This window comes from Limulus polyphemus, unplaced genomic scaffold (assembly GCF_000517525.1).
Source record: "Limulus polyphemus unplaced genomic scaffold, Limulus_polyphemus-2.1.2 Scaffold1572, whole genome shotgun sequence".
NCBI lineage: Eukaryota > Metazoa > Arthropoda > Merostomata > Xiphosura > Limulidae > Limulus > Limulus polyphemus.
In genome coordinates, this window is record NW_013667182.1 from 240,065 (window position 1) to 264,699 (window position 24,635).

Genomic DNA, 24,635 nt, shown 5'->3' on the forward strand with positions numbered 1-24,635 from the left:
AACTAGAGTGGTACTATAACTAGAGTGGTATATAACTTAATATACAGGGAAATCTATAGTTTGCATATATTTTCGAAAACTTATATGTTTAGGTAATTCAAGATTAGCACATGATTTAGCTGACGTCTATTTTACTAAGACTTTATTATGAAGCTGGTTTTGATAATTTTTTTAACACAATATACTCACCCCGAAATGTTCGAACTCCGAATCCTGCCACTCTCCACTGCTTTTATGTTTCCATTTCACTTCATATTCCATCGCTGCCTTATCAGTCCATTGCAGCAACCCTGGAAACCGATCATTTTGTAGAGAAGGATATAAGAAATCCCTCACAAAAAGATTTTCAACTCTTGGCATCTGGTGAAATTGACGAAGACACCACTGTAATATCAAATATAAGACAATATAAATATAGTTCCTTATGCTGACATAAATTGTTTGTTTGTTCTTAAACACATAGTTACACAAAAAATTATCTGTCATGCGACCACCATGAATATCGAAACCTAATTTTATAGTGTTATAATTTCACAGACTTACCACTGAACTACTGGGGCGCAGTCATAAATGACACAATAATTTAAAAACTTCTTTAGAATGTACTCGATTTTAAAAAAATCGTGGGAAAAAAATATTTACTCTGGGATTTATACGTACAGAAAATATTTTGTAACTATATGTTTATTGTTTACATAAGAAACCCTGATGTATAAAAGCGGGTTTTAATTTTATAAATATAAAAAAAAAATACCACGTTGAAAAAATAATGATATGTGAAGTTTTTCATTTTTAAGCTGGAAAATATGTGACTACAATGTTTAAACATTTTTACTCTGGTGAAGTATCTTTAAAAACTTAACACAAGCATTGATAATATGAAAGTTTTAAAGCCTGTTTAATTTCTTTTTTTGTTGTGCTGAGTACGAGATTAAATTCCATGAGCCAAGTAAAGCTAATGACTGAATACCAACTTAACGTTTATTTCTTATTAATCGGTTTAAACTTTATTTTACTGTATTGTTGTCTGAAGTTATGCACAAAGCTACACAATGGGCTATCTGTGCCCACCACGGATATAGAAACTCTGTTTCTAGCGTTGTAAGTCCGCAGACATACTACTGGGCCTCTGGGGGGGCTTTACTGTATTAACTATAACATGTTATAATTATATATGAATATTGGCGTATTTGTAACGATTTTTTATATGTACACTCTTAGATTAATGTTGATTTTAATTTGTTTTTTGTTTTAAGATTTTCATGAAAAGCTACACAAGGTCTACTCGCGCATAGCTGTTGGTAATTTCGAACTGAAGACAAGAGTGGAAGACAGCTAGTTGACAGCACAAGTCACCAAATCTTAAGCTACTCTGTTTTTGACAAAATAGTGTAATCTTTATCGTCACTCATACAGAGGCCCAACAACCTCAAAGTATTTCAAGTGAAAACTGATTTCAAAATTATTATAAAAAATGTAAATATGTGGGTATCTTAAATCTACTATGTTAGTTCCATATACTCTCGCGTCTATTAACTCTTCGAACATGGGTCATTTATTCACACCAAAGAAATCTTTTCCATGTAGCGTGTTTTACACTATTTAATCAAATGATTCATTTCAGTTGAAAATTGTGAATTTATTGTACTTTTAGTTGGTATTCGTATTTCTTGGCGTAATCATTCGATTCATTTTCATTCAACATGGCGCTACAAACTGATGTCATGTAACTTAAGTCAGGTGTATGTCAAATGGAAGGTAGCTAGTTGGAGACATCAACTATCAAAGCAGTGTTTACGTCAAAGACAAAGTTCTCACGATACCAGAAATAAATGGAAAACCATTTGGGCAAAACATTACCACGAGTTCTTAAATCGACCACCACCAACAAATTCGTTCGATTTTAATGGAATAGAGACATACTGAACTGGATATGGCCACTAATGAGGTCACCATTGGCGAGTGGATGAGAGCTATAAAAATTAGATTTCTGAGCAATGTAAAATTTACAATATAACACCTGAATGTGTTAAAATGTTTATCGTTCAATAGTTAAGAGCCAATGGCCCTGCGCTAAGCCTTATGATTTATATTTGTTTGATTTGAATTTCGCACAAAGTTACTCGAGGACTATCTGCGTTAGCCTTCCTTAATACAGCAGTGATAGATCAGAAGGGAGGCATCTAATCAACACCACCAACCGCCAACTATTGGGCTACTATTTTACCAAGGAATCGGGGGGATTAACTGCCACATGATAACGCCCCACGAGTGAAAGGGCGAGCATCTTCGGTGACAGGGACTCGAACTCGCGACCCGCAAATTTCGAGTCGAGCGTCCTAACCAACAGACCATGCCAGGCCTTAGGGCTTATAACGCTAAATATTGGGTTTTGATAAACACGGTTGGCAGATCACAAACAGCCCATTGTGTAGCTTTGTGTTTAACAGCAAATAAACCTTCAATCATCACTCGAGCAGTATTCGCAAATGATGAACAATTATTAAATTTTGGAATAAAAGAAAAAAAAATCCACGAGTAATTACGTAATTAAACGACAACTGGAAGAAACTTCTTCACTATTAGAAAAACAAATTTGTAAACTTACTCCGTGGTACGCAAACTATGGGAAGGGGACATATAGAATCGATAGGGAAAGCGCGTAACTATGATTATAGAAACATATAAGTGCAGTATACTGTATATACAGTATATATATATGTGTGTGTTTGTGTGTACAGTATACAGCCGAAAGTACATATTTAAAAATAAACACGTTTTTAGAACTACCGTACAAATATTATTATTATTATTAAGTAATATACGAACAACAATTAAGGTGTGAAAATTGCATGTACAGTGTATACACAAATAGGTTAGTGTGGGGAGCTGCGTCATCGTAAGAGCTGCACAAGGAACAAGTAGAGGTTCATTCCACGCTGAAAAGTAAATAGAAGAACAGACTAAACAGCCGAAATGTTATGTATTTCACTCTCCTTCTTCTTATTTTTCAGCATAGAAGTAATCTCTCATGTACACAAATAGTTTTGTATTCGAACAGTTTCGTACAAACAGACAAAAATCTTCTCCTTTCAGGCATAGAAAATTGAATACATTTTCTTGGTTTCTTTGTAAGTTCGCGCAAAGCTACACCAGTGCTATCCGCTCTAGCCGTCCTTAATTTAGCAGTGAAAGACTAGAGGGAAAGCAGATAGTCATCACCACCCACCGCCAGTTCTTGGGTTACTCTTTTACCAACGAATAGTAGGATTGACCGTCACGTTATAATGCCCCCACGGTTGAAAGGGCGAACATGTTCGGTGGGACGGGAATTCAAACCCGCAGATTGCGAGATGAGCGCCTTAACCACCTGGCCTTGCCGGGCCCTACATTTTCTTCTAGGTAGTGGATTTGGTTGTTCCAAAACACTGCACCTCGCTGATTACTGGCAATAACTTGAAATCTGTAAGTTATTAAACAAGTGGGATCGAGTTGACAGGTGGCACTGATCAGCCGTTCCTGCATCTCTTTAATTAATATAAAAATTTGGTATTTCATTCACCCACTAACCTATTAAACCTTCATTGTATTTATTGTTTTATTGTGAATTCGTTTGTTTTTTGCCACCAGCTGATGAAAAGAAAAAGTGAAACGTTTAAAAATCTAATTTTATTAGAACCCTTCAAAAAACCAGGCAGCAATACTCTTCTCTTAATCAGGGTGCAGAAATATATGAGATACGATAAACCGGAACCCCTGATTATCATATCAAAATATTTATCAACTAGTACTATGGGAAGGTAATTCGTAGCCACGGCTTCATTCCATGCAAAAAGCTTCGTGACTGTTGATTGGATGGCCGAAATATAATAAGATTTTTTTACACATTTATCAGCTTGTTAGTTTCAAGTTTTGGACATTAATGTACATTTACTACATAGGCGTCCGCGAGGGGAGCAAGGAGCATTTGCTCTCCTGAATTATCAATTTTACGTTCCCCTAGTTATAGCTTTGGTATCATTTTGTCATCTAGCCTCCCTCTATAATACATCTTGCTTCCCTCTGTAATACATCTTGCCTCCCTCTGTAATACATCTTGCGGATATCAGTTATTTACTTAGTTTGTCATAAGCATGGATAAGTGGATGTTGCATATCGGCTAAAAACTATATCATAATTCTTCGACAAAAGAAACAGTTAATCGACAAATGGTTAAGTTAAAATATCGTTGTCCCATGCAAAATGTTTAGTATATAAAAACTTCTTGGTGACTCAGTGGTAAGTCAGAAGGTTTATAATGCTAAAAACCGGGTTTCGATACCCGTGGTGAGCAGAACACATATATAGCCCATTGTGTAGATTTGGCTTAACAACGGACAAACGATACTGGCTGCTAATAAAGGACCATTTTTTTCCCAACTCTTGTACGTGTTAAGTGATATAAAAATTGACTCGTGGCTTACAATTGGTACGTCACAGTGATAACTTTGCATTTATTGACGTACCATTCATAATACTGTGAACAATAATAAAATTATAAATGTCAGTAGAAGCTCGGCACATAAAGTATCACAAGTGTTCGCTATATATTCAACCAAATGTTTTTTGGTACTTTACTTGCGCATGTGACATGACTTTCTTAGTATAGTGTACAAGGGTGTGTTTGTAGTTAAGCATAAAGCCACACAATGGTCTATCTGTGTTGTGCTACCCGTCACGGGTATCGAAAACCGATTTTTAACGTTATAAGTCCGCAGGCTTATCGCTGATTCACTGAGGAGAGGGTCTGTGTAAGTGAATATAAATACCAGACCGTTAGAAAAGTACCAAAGCGTAATAAATTACGAGAAGTAGATCTTATAGACTGTTGAAGGTGCGTAAAACTGACAGACACAACAGTCGCAATGATTGGTGACGTTCATCTACCGTTTATCAATCATACAAATAGATATTAACATGACAGTTAAATCTATATAAATAAAGGTCAGTATGTGTATCTGTTCCTTATAAGTTTCTATATTTATTGATCAATCAGCACCAAACTTGACACAATTATACAAGATGGCATCTAATTTCATATCCAATGTTGTATATCCCTCGGATTTATGCATGAACTATGTTGCCAATATTGTTAGAATTCTTGAAAACGGTATGTCTTTCTTTCCAGTATCGGTACCTTTATGTATTTTTATTGCATATTTAATGGTTCTTATGCTAAGAAAAAAATAGAAGCACAATTTAGTATCCTTTGTTACAAACGAGTTTTTATTTCACCCGTCCAACATACTTCATTCAACAAAAAATGTTGTCGAATATTGACAACCGTTCAATTATAGTGAATTTGAAAAGTTCCAGAAATCACCTTTGTTATTCTTCTATATCTATCTATCCATCTATATATACATCATGTGTGAGCTCTGTGTAATGTGTATTCCACGAATGTGGATACTATATTTTGGAAGAACTTGGACAGAAATTGTCTACAGTTCCTAATAACTAAAGAAATCAGCAGAAGGTTTGTTGTTTTTTTGTCTAAGAAACAATTTATCTATGTACAACAACACTGCATTATAGCATTGCATTTACCATGCAGAATGTAGAAAAGGACAAGATATCACGTAAAGGACTTGTTACTTTAGCCACAACCTGTGTGATGTGTGTATGTAGATATATATATATATATATATATGAATGCATTAGTTATGAAAATGATGTATGTGTATTGAGCTAACATTGTTGTTGTTTACGGATTTACTGTTCAGTAGTAGTTGCTTATGGCGATTCTCACATTCTCACTGGCGTCCTAGTCCGGACACCGGGAGAGCATGTTTTGGTGTGACGGGGATTCGAACCCGCGACCTGCAGATTGCGAGTTGAGCGCTCTAACCACCTGGCCATGCCGGGCCTACTGTTCACTTAGTGATACCCGAAGAAGGGCATTGCCCGAAACGTTGTATCCACAATTATATATATTAATAATAATATATATTATGTTCGACCTATCACATACTTCTTTTTATCTTTTTTCAACAACCACTACGTGTAATTTCCTACACAGATAATAATCTTATGTTCAACACGTGCACACTTTTTTCAATCTGTTATATGTTTCTAATACGATAGTTAAGTATTATTTTATTACGGTTACACTAGAACAAAAGTATAGGTACAAAGTATATTCTGAGAAAAGATTAAAAATACCTAACAATACATACACATGTCTTTCTAAAAATACATTTTTAAACATCGTGATAAACTGAGCACACAACCAAACTTTATATATCGAAAACCCCAGAACGTTGACAAATATCTTAATTTTACGTCACGTCATCCTACTTCTCAAAATGGTTCATTAACATTTTATTGACAAGATCTCCAAATCTATATCTAAGAGAATCAGATCAACTTTTTTAAAAAATAGCATATTAAGAAAGCTTTAAAAAATAACTGATATTTCTTATCTAAATAACATTACTGAATACAATTATTTGACTAGAAAAATAATAACCAGAATTCACAACCATTACTAAATCTCGTTTGTTTATTTGTTAACTTTCGCGCAAAGCTACTCGAGGAATATCTGCGCTAGCCGTCCCTAATTTAGAAGTGATAGACTAGAAGGAAGGCAACTAGTCAACACCACCCACTGCCAACTCTTCGGATACTCTTTAACCAACGAAAAGTGGGATTGATCATAACATTATAACACCCTGATGGCTAAAAGATGAGCACGTTCAGTGAAGGGATTCGAAACCACGACCCCCATATTGCTGGTCGAGCGCCCTAGCCATCGGTACCAAACCTTAGTAATCCTATATATCAGAGGATTATCTCAACAGCTCAAAATATATTCAAACGAAATTAACATCAGACATTATACTAACCACGCACAACTTGAAGTAGCATTTGAGTTAGACCAAAGGATCTCATCCGACCCATATCCTTAGATAAATCGTATTTTATGCAGAATGGTAAATGATACAACTTTCGGCCAAAGATAATACTAAATTCAAACGTATTTTTTTACGAGTCACGATGTGTATATTTAGAGATAAAATCCACGGGAATAACTAGTACAATTGTACCATCAGAGTATCACACGCTAGTATCGTAATATTACAATTGTATTTAACCATCCGCACTGCTGTACAATACTGGCTGGTGTCGACACGTAGGTGGCAGATTTTAGCTATTGGGTTTAAGTTAAACAGTTTTAACTGTATTTTTGTATATTGCTTCAACAATTATTTATTTTTGTATATTTCCCCAGATTTTTAACCGCTTTAAGATAAGTCATACAAAGATATACCGCAAATGAATTAATATTACAGTTCAAACCGTCATTTTCATACGTTATGAACTACCAAACAGTATGATTACTGTGATACAACATGGCTTTTATAATAAGGTCAAATTCATATAACATACAAGTATATTTGCGTAAGAGCAACTATTTTATCAGCTGTTGTTTGTTGTGACCAAAATTCCCGAGATTATACTGTATATATCATAATCGTGAATCTTCTTGTAAAAAATCGAAGTAAAAAGCAACACCTAGCGTTACATGTCGTTACCCTGGCAATTGTTTTTCTCAAGGCCTAGATGAATAATAAACAAATATAAAAGACCAATCCAATGGATCTAAAGCTGTTCTTGGTTCCAAAATATTTTCCTGAACATTTTTGTAATTAGCAACGCAATATTTAGCTGACTTCAAGAATGGTTGCACATTCACAGACATTTTGAGTTGACTCGTTCAGTGAAAAAAAAAATTAGATATATTTTGTTTTTATACACTTTTAGCCTAACGTCTCTTTTAACTCATGCAATCCATACAATTGCTGACTTCTTTAAAAACACATCAGTTATTTAAATCACAAAATAATAACTATTATTAAAATCATGAAAAATATTCTTTCTTCCAAGAACCACTGGAAACAGGATTATTTACATTTGTATCATACTAAACAAATCATTAGAACATTTTGTATCTATAGATCAAAGAGAAAATACATTTTAGTTATGACGATCAATTTAGTAAAAGTTTATATTAATAACACCCCACTTTTTTTGCTGGTGCCTGACTAGGGGTTTATACTTTGTAAATTACAAGAGCAATATAGACAAAATGGCGTCTTTTTTAATACTCCATATATGTTCAACCAAGATAAAGATCTGTCTGTGAAACAAATGCACTTCATTCTCACTACAAAATTTTAACTGTGCTAGAATCACAAATCTCCCTCCTGGATAACCATTGTTGAGCATCCTCTAGTACCAAGAATGATCCAGTAGTGTTAGAACGCTACTCTTATCTAAAGAACAACAAAGGAAAAGGAAAAGATTCAATTCCTGGTTTTCGGCATAACATCTATTGCTTAAGAAAGACACAATTGAGACTTTAAATGAACCATCACCACCGGCCTACAAAAACATTATGAATAACCATTCACCCCTACTGTGAAGTCTACCCTGACACATAATATGAGGCTGCAGAATCGCAGGAGTTCTCTGTTAGAATATATCCAAAACTACTTAGGTTTGAAGTCTAAAAGTGGCTCTGACAAATACTCTGCTGCGGATCTATGCGGAATTTGAAGTAAGTGAGAAATGTTATTTACCAAGAAACGAAAAACATCGCATTTCCAATGAAGACATCTTCAACTTGTATGTATTAGCTGTGCATTGGAAAGACCCTTTACCCAGATCTTTCAATTTCATTTGACCACCATGCTCTCATAAGTGAGGCTCAAGCCCTCATTGACGTGTGCAGTGGTGATATTTCTCTTCCGCAGCTCATGTCATATGACACTACATTTAATTTTGGCGATATCTACTTACCACCCTTTGTGATTAACAAAGTTTCTTTCATATTTTGTAGCAGCTGAATGGTGACAAAATATATGCCATTCCTTTTTTTACTGACAGAAAAAAACAGAATTGTGGAAACAATTCAGCAGTGTTATCCTAAATCTCCGCATGCCTTCTGCTTCAATCCCATAACTTCGGATGTAGATGTTTAAAGTTTAAAATATGATCTAAAGGAACTCGTCAATAATTATTCACTGACGTCTTTTCAAGACCTGATTGGCAATTTGTGATTGAAATAGAACATTTCTTTCCAATAATGTTTTTGCCAGAAGATCAGTAACTCCATAGCACAGCATGCTGCAACACTTGTTACTGAGAAGTTTACTGACCCCCAGAACAATATAGTCGCTAAAACAATATCAGTGAAAGCAAACGCAAAGTGATAAAGCAGTAAACGTATTGGAAAACCATGTCTATTGACAGAATAGTACTGGCAACGTTCTACGTGCAGACTTTTTACGTTTTGAATACAGACGTGCACACTATATGGGCTTGGAAACTATGAAATAAAGAAGTCTCAATATCTGACCGAAAGTAATGTTAACGGGTTATTTCTAGTGTTGTATCCTGTGGAAACAATCACTGAAAAGATTAAAACGTGACAACACGATACATGTGACACATGTGAAAAAAATATACGATTCACTTTGTGCACAAAGTAGCACTTTTGTAATGAAATGCGCAGATGGAACGTGAAATATTTTGTTTGTTTATTTTGATTTTCGCGCAAAGCTACACAAGGGCTATCTAAGCTAGCCGTCCCTAATTTAGCAATGAAAGACTAGAGGGAAAGCAGCTAGTTGTCACCACCCACCGCCAACTCTTGGGCTACTCTTTTACCAACGAATAGTGGGAAAGACCGTCGTATTATAACGCACCCACAGCTGAAAGGGCGAGCGTGGTTGGTAGGAGGGGGATTCGAATCCGCAAGCCTCAGATTGTGAGTCGAGCGTCCTAACCACCTGGCCATGCTGGACCTAAAACGTGAAAGAGCAAATAAGTCTGTGAAAAAAAAACAAGGTATACTACTATGACTAAGTTGTGTAACCGTCACTAGAATCTTCAAACTATGTAATGAAGAGAACAAATTAGGAAAATAAAATGCTAGATAACCTTACAAATGATTGCAGGAAGTCTAAGCATTGAACCTAAGCACAACATGGAAAACATGCTGCATTCTGCTTGTTTGACTCTTACATAGGAAAGAAAGCAAGCGGAATGTTATACACTGAATTAAATTAAAAACAGTTGAACGTGCATCACATTTCAGTAATACCAGTTTCTTTGGCTTCACTGATCAAAATGGAAATCCAGTTGTCCAACGTTCCAAACTAAAGTCAAACAATATAAATGTTAACTTTCCATGAGACATGATTGGAAACCGAATATTCCATAACAAAGTCAAACAATGTAAGTAATAGCTTTCTCTGATATATGCCTGAAACTGACTGACGATGCAATTTCTGTTGTTGTTTGCAATGCAAAGCAAAACAGCCTTTTTTAAGCATGTACAACATGCACACACACACATATATACGTTGCAGCTGGTAAATTTGATATTTTTATCCTTTTCTGGGAAATAATACAGCTCTCAACAAAGAAATTGTTTTGATTCCATTCAACACTGAAGTGTTGAGACCTGGAAAACACTGATGTTTGAATGTAGTAATCTTTTCTACACGTGAAATAGCAAGTCTTCACTCTAAAAAAATAAAACAGGTATTCAAGAACATGGCGAACTATTGTTATTTATCGTTTCTGACAGCTATCAGAACAACAATGCAACTTTTAATAAAGAGGAGTGTAATGGGTTCCTTTTGATAAAAGTTTTAAAAATCTACCTTTACACTCCAGATATTAAACAGTTGTGTATATTAACCCTGAAAACTACCTTTACACTCCAGATGTTAAACAGTTGTGTATATTGACCCTGAAAACTACCCTTACACTGCAGATATTAAACAATTGTGCATATTAACCCTGAAAACTACCTTTACACTCCAGATATTAAACAGTTGTGCATATTAACCCTGGGGAAGCCTCAAAGGCGAAACGTTGGTTAATATATATGTATATATCTGGAGTGTAAAGGTCGTTTTTCTAAACTTTTTATCAAAATGTGTAAATCCCTCCAGTACACATTACAAATTTTGAAAGACAACAAAAAATGGGTTCCTTTGTTCCGGTACAATGCAGCAAAACAATTCTTATGACTGAGGTTTGAACACAATTTTGAACGAATTTACAGTTATCATACATCCATATGTAGTGAGTCTGTCGTTTCCCAACTGGGCAGCAGTGATTATTTCAGAACACAAACATTACACGTGCAAAAGGCAGAATAAAACAGCTCCACATTCCTATTAAGATATGAACTAAACCCGTTTCGAAAGAGATATATACATGCCTCTGACAGAAAGAAAACACGCACTGCGTGCGTATCTACACTTACAAACTATGATGGTTTACCTGTGTCGATAGTTTAAGTTCTGGCTATTCTTCAGCTGTGGATTACATGGTTATTATTTGTCATATTTATGATATCATAGGGTTTAAATTTTAACATACACTACAAAGCTTCCCAAATACTTCATTGTAAATCAAAATATTTACGTTCGGATTTTAAACTATGACCTGTTACTATTTAGTTATCATACATTTTACTGGTTGTTTCGGTATTCCAAGCTTGTCATTATAAAACGAAAATAGCTGACAGTAGCACCAAGGGTTTTATTATATGTGTTAGAGTATTACAATTATGAATTTGTCACAAACATTGTTACGAATTTTAAGATACAAACTGTCTTTCCCTGATTATCTATGATTTTAATGGGTTGTTTTTTACATTATATCTAGTTTGTCATTCCATGCCATTCCACTTTTATTTTATACACATTATATCATGAAGTTTTATTATGTAAATTACGTTGTTACTACTTTTATTCCATTTTACATTCACTTAAATGAATAAAAATACTTATACTCCATCTGTTACACCTGTATTTACACCTGCTTAAATTTTTAAGGAATAAGTTTTCTTCCCTTCTGCACATAACTTATATTTTTTACTCATCTTGGAGTAGATATAAGGGTCTTTATTCCTCATTGATGTACTGTCCTTTGACATGATGCGTGCTGTTGTAAATATAATCGTATATTTTATATAACAAGATCCTGATATGCAAAATCAACTGCATTTTTTAAAAAAAGCTAATATTAAATTATAATTCCAACGTGGTCTTAATCTCAATACGTTTCAAATAACATTTCTGTCATTCATAAATTTAAATAAAAAAATCAGTAACATACAGAAACGTTACACGTGAGAAGAAATTTAAAATATACATATGATACGACCACAGCCGGATTAAGTGCTACACCAAACACGTACGTGCGTGGATCCCAGTCCAGAAAGAGGTTCATGATGGCAGTATAATGACTGGGGTTCTTTGAATGAATTGAGGTATATTTAAGGTTCTTTAAAAGGCGGTAAAATTTTTCTTAAATTACTACAGCCAATTTTTTCCCATTGAAATACATTTTTAAATAAAGGTTACACAAAATATAAATGTACAAAAAACAAGTTTTTAATGCTAAGCACATGTATGCATATCTATTAACAAACAAACCTTTACAAACGTATTATAGCAGATTATCAACAAATACTTGGAAATAAGAAAATATTCTCTGAGTAAAAAGCCCAGATTTGAAGATAACGTCACTAATGTAATTGGCAAAGTGGTCACAGAGTGTTTATTGTTTAAATATTTAGTTGTCTTCCTTCTGGCCTTTAACCGCTTAACATTGCCATGGCATAGAATGCACAAGAGACTGAACGTTGGCAGGAGTGAGTTCATGATGCCACACGCGGATTAGAGCTTCATGCAGTTCTAAGATGCTTCTTGCTTTCTTGTCTTGCACTTTGTTACCCATTACCTTTCAGAAGTTTACGATAGAGTTGATATTTGGGCTGTTGCCTGGCCAGTGTATAGTCTTGATCCTCTCCTTTCTAAGATAATACTTCCCTGGAAGTAATGTCTTTTCGATACACGTAGAGTGAAATTTCCTCTTTATCTCACGTCTACTGCATATAGTGCATGAATATTAACAACCACTGTATCCTTGTGGCATAGAGCAGAGTCATCCTGGAATGTGCACTGGTCAGCTCCACTGAAGTGATCCTGAATTGTGGGCTTTAACCGGGACTTGTCAGCGCTAACAGTGCCTTTCGCAAAATGCAAGTGTCCCACACCCCAGCGAGAGATGCATCCCCACATCACCTTACTTTGCAGATGCTTCATAGTTGCATTCAAATACACTGGATGAAACTCTTCTCCACATCAACGTCATACAAAATGCTTCCCATCAGACCTGTGCAGGTTGAACTTTGTTCATCTTAGAATATCACTTTGCTCCACATTGCTTAAGCCCCGTCAGCATGTTCTTTGGCCAATTTGAGCCTCATCTTGTTGGGGAGGAGGGGTTTATTTCTGGGAGACCGGCTGAATACAGGTGAGACCAGACGGTACGTACAGTGATAGTGACCTATTAAGTTTTCTTCCCTGCTCTTTTGAGATTTATGGACGACGGTCGCCATTTGTGCAGGTTCCTGCATTTCAGAACACGATCGTCAGCTGCTGTGGAAGCTTTCTTCATACCCCTTCTCTTCCACTATTCCACACAGCCAGTCTCTATATCTCTGCACCAAGTGGTTCACAGTAGACTGGTTAAATTTAATTATTCTAGCAAACTCCCTTGTCGACAGTCCTTCTTTGCTCAAAAAAACAATGTTTTATTTTTCGCGGAGTTAGCTTGTAACCCTTGGCATCACCCACATGCTGTAGCAAATAATTAGATAGTGTTGCATCATCCATGAAACCCATTTGCACCTATATGCATTAGGGCCTCAAAACAGACGATGATTCCGAAGAGAATTTTGAAAATATTGGGTGATGCAATACATTTTTTCATCACTATAATTTGATTTTCTCCTATACCTTCGACGGAAGTATAATACAATTTACTTTGAGTAGTAGCTGTATTTTATAATTTTGCATAATCCACTTCCACAAACATTGCAATAGGTATTTCGTTGTTTTTATAATTTATGATTTTGGGAAAGACACCTCTGCTACCATCTAAACAAAATCTTGAAGTTTTACAGACCATAAACTCATACCCTTGAAAGAATATTTAAAATCGTACGCCTTAAAGGAATAACAGAATTTGTACACCTTTCAAGTTGTATAATAGTTGTTACTCCTTAATGGTGTAAATTTACTCATTTAAAATGGACTGAAGTAGCAGAGCTGTTACATCCTTAAAGAAATTAATTTACTTTTTTTTTTGAGAGTGCAATTTATTATTCAGAAGCAGTATTAGGGTTTTAAGGTTTTTGTTAGGGATTTTGAGTTACAAGCTGTAATTCCTTATTTATTTATGATTTTACTGGATTTGTTTTTTGCTATTCCCCGCATGCCATTCCACTTCTATTTTTCAGAAACTGTGTTAAAGAGTTTTATTATTTTTGCCTGAGATTTTAAGATACATACTGTTATTTCTTCCTTATATTAGATTTTTCGGTATTTCTAGCTTGTCATTCCATTTTTAATTTGTATAATAGTTCATGTCTACATAATGTCATAAGGGATTTCAAGATTTGTGTTCGTGTGTGTATTTGTGTATGACATTTCATGCAAATCTACACGAAGACTATCTGAGCTAGTCGTTACTAATTTAGAAGTGATAGATTAGAAAGCAGGTGCCCCCCAGTGGCACAGCGGTATGTCTGCGGACTTACAACGCTAGAAACCGGGTTTCGATACCCGTGGTGGGCAGAGCACAGATAGCCCTTTTGTAGCTTTGTGCATAATTAAAAACAAGAAATAAGGTAGCTAGTCAACACTACCCACACTCACTTATGGCTACTTTTTACCAACAAATAATGGGATTTACAGTCACATTGTAACACCCGTACAGCTGAAAGAGTGAGCATGTTCAGTGCCGGGATTTAAAGTGCCCTGATCATCAGGAATTCTAAGTTTTAAGTTGTCATTCTTTTTGTATTTTCGTTATAGTCAATGGGCATTCTATTGTGTTATTCGTTTTAGTCTATTTCGCTGTGAAATTAAAATATTAGATTTCGGGTTTTATACTTTATTGGGATTAAAGAAAGCGTACTAGCTTAAAGAATAGATAGACATTACATTTCCTAGATTCAGGATACTCAACTTTACATGATACATTGTTTTTTCAGTTTTGTTGTATAAGCTTGTCTAAAAACATTAAAACCTATACAAATCCGAAAAAAACTGGAAGCTTTACCATCTTATAGGACGTCGGAGAAATAACTAAAATGTTGACGTCTGACAACCCCGTGTCTAGTGGGTTTCAAAATATTATTTCTTTCTTCTTTTAAAACGTATGGCTATAATCATAAGTGCAATTCAACATAGAGTATGTCATCTCCGTTTTGATGTTGTTTTGTATTTAAACACAAAGCTACACCAATGGATATCTATGCTCCGCCCACCAAGGGTGTCGAAACCCAGTTTCTAGCAGTATAAGTCCGCAGACATACCACTGTGCTACTGGGGGACTTTTGTTTTGAAATAAGAATGTTAACTTCTCAAATAACCCACAGATTACGGGTGCTGAAACCTTTCTTTAGAAACGTAAAACAGTACCATCAAAAGTGTATTATCATGTTATATTTGAATAACATGATAATTACTTTGCGTATAACCTTACTGGCGATAAATTATATGATCAGCAATTTTTAATGAGACTAAAATAATTAACGTTAGATTCAATTTAGTTAAATCTTAACTAGAAGATACAATAACTTAGGTTATAAATTAATAAATTGTAATAATTATTTTATTGAATGAAAAATATAATATTGACCTGTATCAAAACAGAAGAAAAAAGGTTAAGCTAACAGTAGCAATGAAAAAATTATCTTTACTCATTAATATGAATAAAGTAACGATCGTAAAAAAGTCCTGATAATATTTCAAAGTATTTTTTCTTAACTCAACGTTTCGGCTTTACGCCTCCATCAGAATAATGAATTTTCTGTAACTTGTATTCTGGAGCTCGTTATATTTATTTATAACTACTTGTATTATACTTTAGTCAATGTTGCTTCAGTTACGTAAACTATAGTTTGTGATTTTTATTATAAATGTCAACCTATTTATTTCAAATACTCCGACAACTTCCGGTGTTTAAACCTTACATTTTAATTAAAGTCTGTATAAGGATTTTACCATGCAAAGAAGTGAACTGGTGTAAAATGATAGCGTTTTAGGTGTACACAAATAGGCTTACCTCCAGCACCTATACTCCGAAGAATCGGCTTGATCTTCAAAGGCTAGATGATAAAATACCAAAGGTACTGACTAATAAAAATATAATATATAATAATTCAATACAGATGTTAAAAGGTTTACCTAGACCATCACCCTATTTCAACTCAAACATAAGCATCACAAAAGAACAAGCTATAAAAAACAAAAAAAAGTGGAAGTGTCGTAATAATTATTTCAGTAGGCGGATCTTTCAGTCACGTGACTGAAGCATCAGATTCAGTAACTGAGAGAGAGAAAGAGGTCAACGCTAAGCCTGGTCCAAAACATGGACCGAATCCCGATGATGAAGAAGAATAGTTATTATACTGTTGTGTAGAGTGGTAACAAATAGCAATAATAGGTAATAACCCTTGTTACGTTGTTGCATTTCTCAGAGTATGTTAAATTTTGTCCATTATCCGCAGTTTAAATTAACTATCAACTCTTTGACTGCGGCTACTTTAAACGCGAGCGAAATTGTTGCATTCATCTGCCGGAGGTTGACCGACCCTATACGGCGAATCAGCAGTCAACGTGTTAAATAACAATCACTAAACTCTGGTAGAAATATAAGACATAAATGAGCATGGTTTGTTTGTTTCTTTTAGCGTAAAAGTACGTAATAAGCTATCTGCACTCTGTTCAGCACGGGAAACCGAACCCCGAATTTGAAAGTTTTATGTTTCTAAACTTCCCGTTGACCCATTGATGGACAAATGATTATCTAAGAAAGCTTACTTTCTAAAAGTTTATATATTGCTATAGATAGTGTAAATTTAAACCTTAAATAAAACCACTAGAACCAATGACTACTAATCCAATGTGTATATGAATATGTACATTTCAAGTGGAAAGTAAACATTTTTTAAATATGTATACAGCTATTTGGACAAAATTTAAAAGTATAGGTACTACCACTAAGTGTTTTAATGTTTTACAGTAATATTCCAAAATGAAACGTATGTTATTGTATTTAAATTTAAGCTTTAATTTACATTAACACGCAAAATAAATTCAAAATAGTTGGTTTTGTCATTGAAGATCGATAAAGATTCATGTAAAATTTCATCTGTTTCTATGTCACAAAAATATTAAAAAAAAACAGAAAATTTGATTTTTTTCAATTTAAGCAAACTTGATTATCTGAAACGAAATATTGCTAGTATCAAAGGCAAAGGAGTATGGGTAGTCTTGTTCTACATCTGAGTTTGATGACGAGGAATCTACTTATGGTTAATAAAGTTTGAAAACGGCTTAAATGGGTAATAAAGGAAATGATTGCAAGTAACAAATGTACAACGTTTCGAAGAACTTTTGTCGTCATGAGATACAAATAGCTCACTTAGAAACAGGAATGTATATACAATATGGAACAAAGAGATCACATGACCGGAGGTTGCTTAACAGCTTAGTAAAGGTATCTTGGTATCCTGAGGTGTTGGTTAGAGTACGACAGTCTTCCTTTATTTGCGTTTGATGTTTGATTCTTTGTTTAAAATTATAGTGTATTTTATTATGTTCAGTGAGTCTGGTTTCCAATTTTAAAATTATAGTGTATTTTATTATGTTCAGTGAGTCTGGTTTCCAATTTTAAAATTATAGTGTATTTTATTATGTTCAGTGAGTCTGGTTTCCAATTTTCTGTCGATTTCTCCAATGTAGAATTCTGGACAGTTATTACACGTTATTTTATAGATGATGTTGGTTTTGTGCAATTCTGCATAATTTTTGTTTGTTGCATTCTGTCATTTGGTGGGTTCTTTTAGATTACTTGGTGCAAATAATGTGAAGTGTAGTTTACATAACGATAACAAATTAGTTTATTACTCCCTCTACGTTTGCTATAAGCTACATTCACTTGGACACAGTTGTAAGCCTATATTCATAAATAACGTTTTCACGTTCAACAGTTTCTTTGCTAACCGACTGGTTAACTTAATAGACACGATCAATCACTACCTGCTCTGAATTTTCACTGACTGCTCAAAATGGATATTTCACTGAACCCTTCATCTCTGAATTAACTGCATGCCCGTATTTATACAAATACACTGATGTAAGATCTAGAGATCTTAGTCGAAGTTAATACACCTTAAACTTTTGCGTCCTCTAGTTAACATTAAATTAAAACATTGAAAATATAGGTTATAACACTACCCCCTTCCTGAAGTTCAAATTCTAATATAATTGAACTAAACTGCCCATTCACCTAGTCTTTGTTGGCGGTTTTCTCTTCTGAGGTTAATAGTGTACAGAATAGATGACGTTTTGTCCGTTATTATCAGTGGATATCTTGTCACTGTAGGAGTTCTTCCTAGGTAGGCAGTTGAGTGAATCTCCTGGAGGATTTAACCGTGTTGATCCTCTGGGCTTCCTCACCAGGTTAACTTTCTGCTAATTAATACTTCTCTGGAATTAACTAGTTGGCCATTCCCTAAGACGTACTTCCAAAGAAAATCATGATGGATGACTTTTGGCTTGGATTGTCTGTCTCTCTGGATTCTTTAAACCACACTATTGATTTGTTGTACAAATTAGAGCTCTTAGTAACACCTACTTAACTTTGCAGTTCATCCTTTCTCGCACAGTCATACCATGTCACTTTGATAGAATCCTTTTTAATCAGCATCAACAGCATAGTAACTTTCAATTTTATCACTAGCTGATTTAAGCCTTTCCCAAGTGAAATTATGTATGACACATTCTTTATATACACGAAAGAGCTTCCAAACATAAATTCCCCAAGACGTGCTGAAGTGTTTGGTTCCACCACATTCCTGTAACTAGATGTAGATTTATTGCTTTTGAGTACTTCATTTCTTGTTAGTAAAATGACTACTCTCCTTGTTGTTACTGGAAGTTTAACCTTGGATGTAGTAATTGCCATGTAGTGCACAGGGGTTACCTGATCATAGGCTGTGAAGCTATTTGAAGGTTGCCTAACTTCACAGCTATGTCTTCACATGAAGCTATATCCCAATATGCACTCTTCCTCTGTGTCATTTACTCATACATTAGGAGTTATAGAGAAGCTTCATACAGAAGTGTACCAACTTTCCTTTCACTGGACCTTAATGGCCACCTTCTGTTTGCAGCAATCCCTCATCTTCTTCTCTGAAGGCAATTTCCCACCTTTCGTTAAAAAAGCAGGTCAAACAATTGTAGCTGACCCTACAAACAGTAACTGTTCTAGCTCTTTGATCAGCTATTCCCAACCATATTGCTTGGGAGGCTGTCAGCAACAGCTCAGGTGACTAATCGATTTCTGTTTTGCCTCTAACTCCAGCATTTTTTCACCTGGCTCATCACCGGCAGCCAAATGAGTACATTCAGCGTTTTTCCCTTCATCAGATGAGTCTCTTTCACTGAAAAAATATCTTCAATGATATTAACCTCAGATTTCTGAGCAAGCCAGTACACAATACGTTTGACTATGAAGTAAAGACACAGCTTAACGACCTGCTCAACACGCTTTTACATTGCCTCACTTCCACTGTAACTCATATATCAATAGACGAATCTGTCAAACTATGAGAGGGGTGGTCCTGTCCACCTGGGTCTCAGCCACTTCCATTCTGCTAGCATGTACAACACCCCGACCCAATCTCCATATTGGTACATCCATTCGTTTACCATTTTGTTGTAGCACATCTAATGACATTGGGCAGCCTTCCTGGATTTTGACATGCACATCACTTAATGCAGACCTTAACGATTTCACATATTCCCGTGGACATTATGGGACTTCTTCTTCTTGAAGGAGAGGATCACACATCACGTCAACTGGGACAAGTATTTTCCACCCAAACATGAACATGTTTGGTAAACAGTCTATAGATCTCTGTTCAACTGCCCAGTAATTGCTCATCTGAGTAGGTTTAACCAGGATTGACAGACTTGACAAGCATGCACTTGGTAATCTGTATTACCAGTTCTGCTAAACTATCGGATTGTATATTATAAAGCAAAATGTTTGTCTTCACCACACCTAAGACTTTACGCAACTCAGAAAATAATTGGCTGTTGAAATTACCTCCCTGATCCATGTTAATCTCATCTCGTGGTCAGAACTGTACATTCAACATATAAGCTATGGACTGTGCCAATGTATCAACCAATGGATTGGCTTGGAATACTTTTTGAAGTAGTCTAGGGCAATGAGTGTGTTCTAATGGTCTCTGTTATTGGGTGTAGGTTAGTAATATCCGAATCTACCTTCTGTTGAGGAGATCCAACAATTCTCTATTGGAGTTTACCCTGCCTCTACTGGATCTTTCTTTAAGCAGTACACATCGTATTCACAAGTGCTGAACACTTTGTAATGAATGTGGTCTTTAAACTGTTATTGAATGTTAGCATAATTATGGGTAATACTTTGGTATCCTCCAGACATTATTATGCAAAGTCTGGGGACCAGCATCTGTAGCACAATCAAAGAACCACGGCTCAGTGACTTATAGCGGCAGTACGGCACACCGTTCTGCTCTCATAATTGACCATAGAAGTACTACAGATTACGTGCATCTGTGCTATATTTCTCTGTGCTGAGTGAGTTGTACTTTGCTGCATGGCAAGGAACACCCATGCTAGATCTAGGTCCTTCAGTTCCTCTTTCAAAAGCTTTTGAAGTATTAATCATTGCATCTATACACTGGTGTATTACTTCATGGCTTGATTTTGTTATGGTGAAAATGGTTTCAACTCCCATTCAGTGTCCAGGATCAGGATATTTCATGAATAAACAGGGTCTCAACATGTGGGCCTGGATGATGCATTATGACAAAGTCATGTTCTTACATCATTGTTATCCAACATAGCGTCAAACCTTCTGGCTTTTTAAAGTTCATTAACAATTCCATGAATTAGGCTCTACCCAGACAGTGAACCTTCTACTTTACAAGTAGTGGTAATAGTGTTTTGCGAGTGTATGTAGCATAAGCAAGAGCAGTACTTTCATATACACAGGTGATGTTCTGTTGTTTACTGCAGATGAAGTCTAGTGTGTCAGTCCCGTAAAATATGATTATCAAGCTATGCATGAAAAGAACTGTTTCTTGTCTGAAAGCAGGCAGTATTAGCTCGCGCAGTTAACTGTCTGAGAAGGAATGGAGCCCCAGTGTTGTTTTGTAATTAGTGTCATTTGGCTACCTAGCTTTATGCTGGAATGACCATAAGCACAGTAAGTTTAGCTGAAGTAACCAAGGCTAATGGCAATGCTTGGGTTGCATCCGTTGTGTCACTGATAAATGCGTGCTTATGTACCCAGAAGTGGTTTTTATGTCATATTGTATATATAGATGAAGTCTTTACAAACCCTGCCAAAATAGTAGCAGTAAGAGATTGGCCTCAACCTATGACCAAGCAAGAAGTCCACAGTTTACTTAGTTTTGCATCATATTACCAAAACTTTGTGTTCAAATTTCTAAGATGGCAGCACCATTTTCTGCTCCCACTAAAATGAAGATGTACTTTGAACGAAGCAAGGAGACTTCTGTGTTGGCATAGCCATGAAATGACAGAAAATTCCTCTTGAAGACTGACTTCCGAAGTAATGGAACTGGTGCAATTTTATTGCAAATGCAGAGTGAAGTAGAGTGTGAAATTGCATATACTAGCCATATGCTCCTGGCTTCTGAATCTAAATGATGTAAAATAAAGAAAGAACTGCTTTCAACTGTTGTCTTCACATTCTAACCCTTTTGTTGTTTTCTAGAGATAGTACCTATTCCATTTCTATGCATATTTCTGCAACGATCCAGTCAATTTAGTGAGATTCAGTAATACTTTAGGATATATCCTATCGATCCTCTATATATAAATCGAACCAGCCTATAACTCTTTGTGGAAGTCAGTTAAACCACAGAATACCACAAGTAAGGAGGAGAAATGTTTAGTGTCATGATCAGGATTTTATTGCATAATTTTATGTTTTTGCTAAAATGCGCATTGCGTTCACCTTAACACTTGAGTTATGTTACTAAATGGATGTTTCTCCCTGAAGGAATTGCATGTTTTGTTAATACGAGTATTCACGACCAAAAAAGAGAGTTTGATACTGAAGAAAGAGGTGTCGAGTCTAAAGGTTTACATGTTGTAGCTTATATTAAAGATGGTTCTGTCAGGATGGAAGGAGCAATGTATCTGCTTTGCTTTGGATGTATTGGGTCAATGGCGAGTGAACTGGCCTACTTTGCTGAGCAGCAAAGTCGGCAAGACTATTGTTTCTAACTGACGGATCAGTAAGTTTCAGAGAACCAGCAGTGTGCCTGCACTTTGCCGAGCATCAACGAAAGTAATGCTATCAGTTTGGAGGATAACCAACACAAAGTGGTAGATTCTGCTCCTACAGCTCCAGAAAACTAGCGATGGCCAGATCTGATGTGGGGAAGCATGGAAGATATCTTGCACTGAAGAGTTTTGTGGTCAACTAAGCTTCCTTAGGGCTGTGGAGGAGCACGAATTCTAGCTTCTGGTTGACATAGGAACAGCCAACATGCTAGAAGATCTTGAAATATACCAAGCCCTCCAAGTGATACAACCAGTCAACTTCTTTCTGGCAAATAGCAATAGACTAGGTGTGATTGGAGGGGTAGACCTTCAGTTGCATGTTGTTCATCTCTGACTTGGTATTGCCATTTTCGAGATGGTACTTAGAAATGATCAAAGTATCATCAGTCTTGCTTATGTAATTGGTGAAATCAAGTTCTGCAGGAGTGTTATCAGATGTTGACTAGATGAAGTCCAGTTACAATGGACTGCGAAGTCAATTTAAAGGCTTTCTGGATCTCGTGATCTGCATAGATTCAGAATAATTGATTTTTTTTAAATTCTATATTAAAGTAAAGAAGTAGGAAATACATGGTATGCCTGCACACCACACAAATTGGGCTAAAGTTGCAAAACTAGTAAATATGCAGTAATTACAGCCCGTTGTTACTTTAAACGAAAATGAATAAAAATACAGTTTTAAATCATTCTCAAGATGAAAAACTTCAACTACAGTTTGTTTATTTGTTAAGCACAAAGCTAACAATGAGATATCAGTGATCAGCCTACCGCAGGTATCTAAGACTGATTTTTAGCGTTATAAACCTACTGACTTTCCACTGTGGGCAAACTACAATGTGTGTGTATTTAGCTTGGCTTGAGTGCTACAAATGATCAGTAAATAGTTTAAGACTTAAAAACAAACAATATTTCATAACCAAAATCATTTACAGCAGGTAAAAAGATTCCATTTCCAACAAAATGAACAATTCTTTGTTTCTCTAAAGTTGCTAACATGGAGTATGTTATATTGGGAGGAGTTACATACACTCTATGTATACGCACTTTAAAAAATCGGCATCAAAGATTGAGGAAGAAATCTTTATCAGCTGTACCTAGAAAAATCAATAGCTAAATCGTAAGGCCAAATTGTTAAATTACAAATTTGACCTGGGTGCCTGAATTTTTAAGGGTTCATAAAAGTACCTGAAAAAGTCGAAGGGTGACATGATATCTGGGTAAGAAATTCTAGTGATAAAGAGCTTTCGTAATTCAATGAACAGAATGATAACTGATAAGCTGATACATGACAATCACATGGATTTAATTTTACAAGAAGTAAACTAAAATATAATACTTAGAGGCCCACTAAATGTTGTGTCTGACAAATGATTGATAAATATGTATAAATTAATAAGGAAAAATGCCTTATATTAAAAAACATTAGAATTAAGTTCTTTAAAAGACTAGGTTTGCTTATGACTATTCTTTAATGAGAGACTAATTAAAGTAGACTCAATTAAACGGATAAAAATTAAAATTTCTCAGAAAACCGTAATATTCACTTACCACACAGAACTACTATTGTTTTAATTTACTTTAATTTTATGTTTGATATGAGCAAGCAAGATCATATCAAAATTAAGTTGACTGATGCAAACAAGCACAAACAACTATTTGTACCCACAACGATATTGCGCTTTACAGATGGTTGTTTGTTAATATACAAGGCCTAATGTATTAGCTTAATGTGCATCTCTGCACAAGTATACTGATAACAGTTTATTTAATATATTTTACAATCTTCACTAAAAATATCAAATTCAAACACGTCTTATAACTAGGTAATTTTTTGTGTGTTATTTTGTTATTAGCGTATAGCCCTTCAAAAATGACGGGGCAAGTACTACCACCCTCACCCCACACCACAGTATACCCTAACCTTACATTTCATAGCTAACTGAAATAGCCCCCCAGTGGCGCAGCGGTATGTCTGCAGACTTGCAACGCTAGAATCCGGTTTTCGATACCCGTGGTGGGCAGAGCACAGGTATCCATTGTGTAGCTTTGTGCTTAATTACAAACACACAGTAACTGAAATAAATTATTTTTGCGAAATCAAGCTTGACCAACAAAAAGGCAGAA

At 35.4% G+C, this 24,635-nt stretch overlaps 1 protein-coding gene across 2 annotated transcripts in view; it reads right to left on the reverse strand.

The window, feature by feature from the left end:
- LOC106464154 overlaps window positions 1–16,437 on the reverse strand; it is a 41,908-nt gene extending 25,471 nt beyond the window's left edge. The window contains exons 1-2 of one of the 2 annotated variants that reach the window (XM_022391842.1): window positions 16,204–16,437; window positions 190–384 (exon numbers count right to left, since the gene is read on the reverse strand). In XM_022391842.1, the coding sequence (XP_022247550.1) occupies window positions 190–360 (171 nt within the window). In that variant the 5' untranslated portion in view covers window positions 361–384; window positions 16,204–16,437. The remainder of the gene's footprint in view (window positions 1–189; window positions 385–16,203) is intronic. The other variant, XM_013924275.2, reaches the window with a different exon arrangement.
- Between the last annotated feature and the right edge of the window lie 8,198 nt (window positions 16,438–24,635).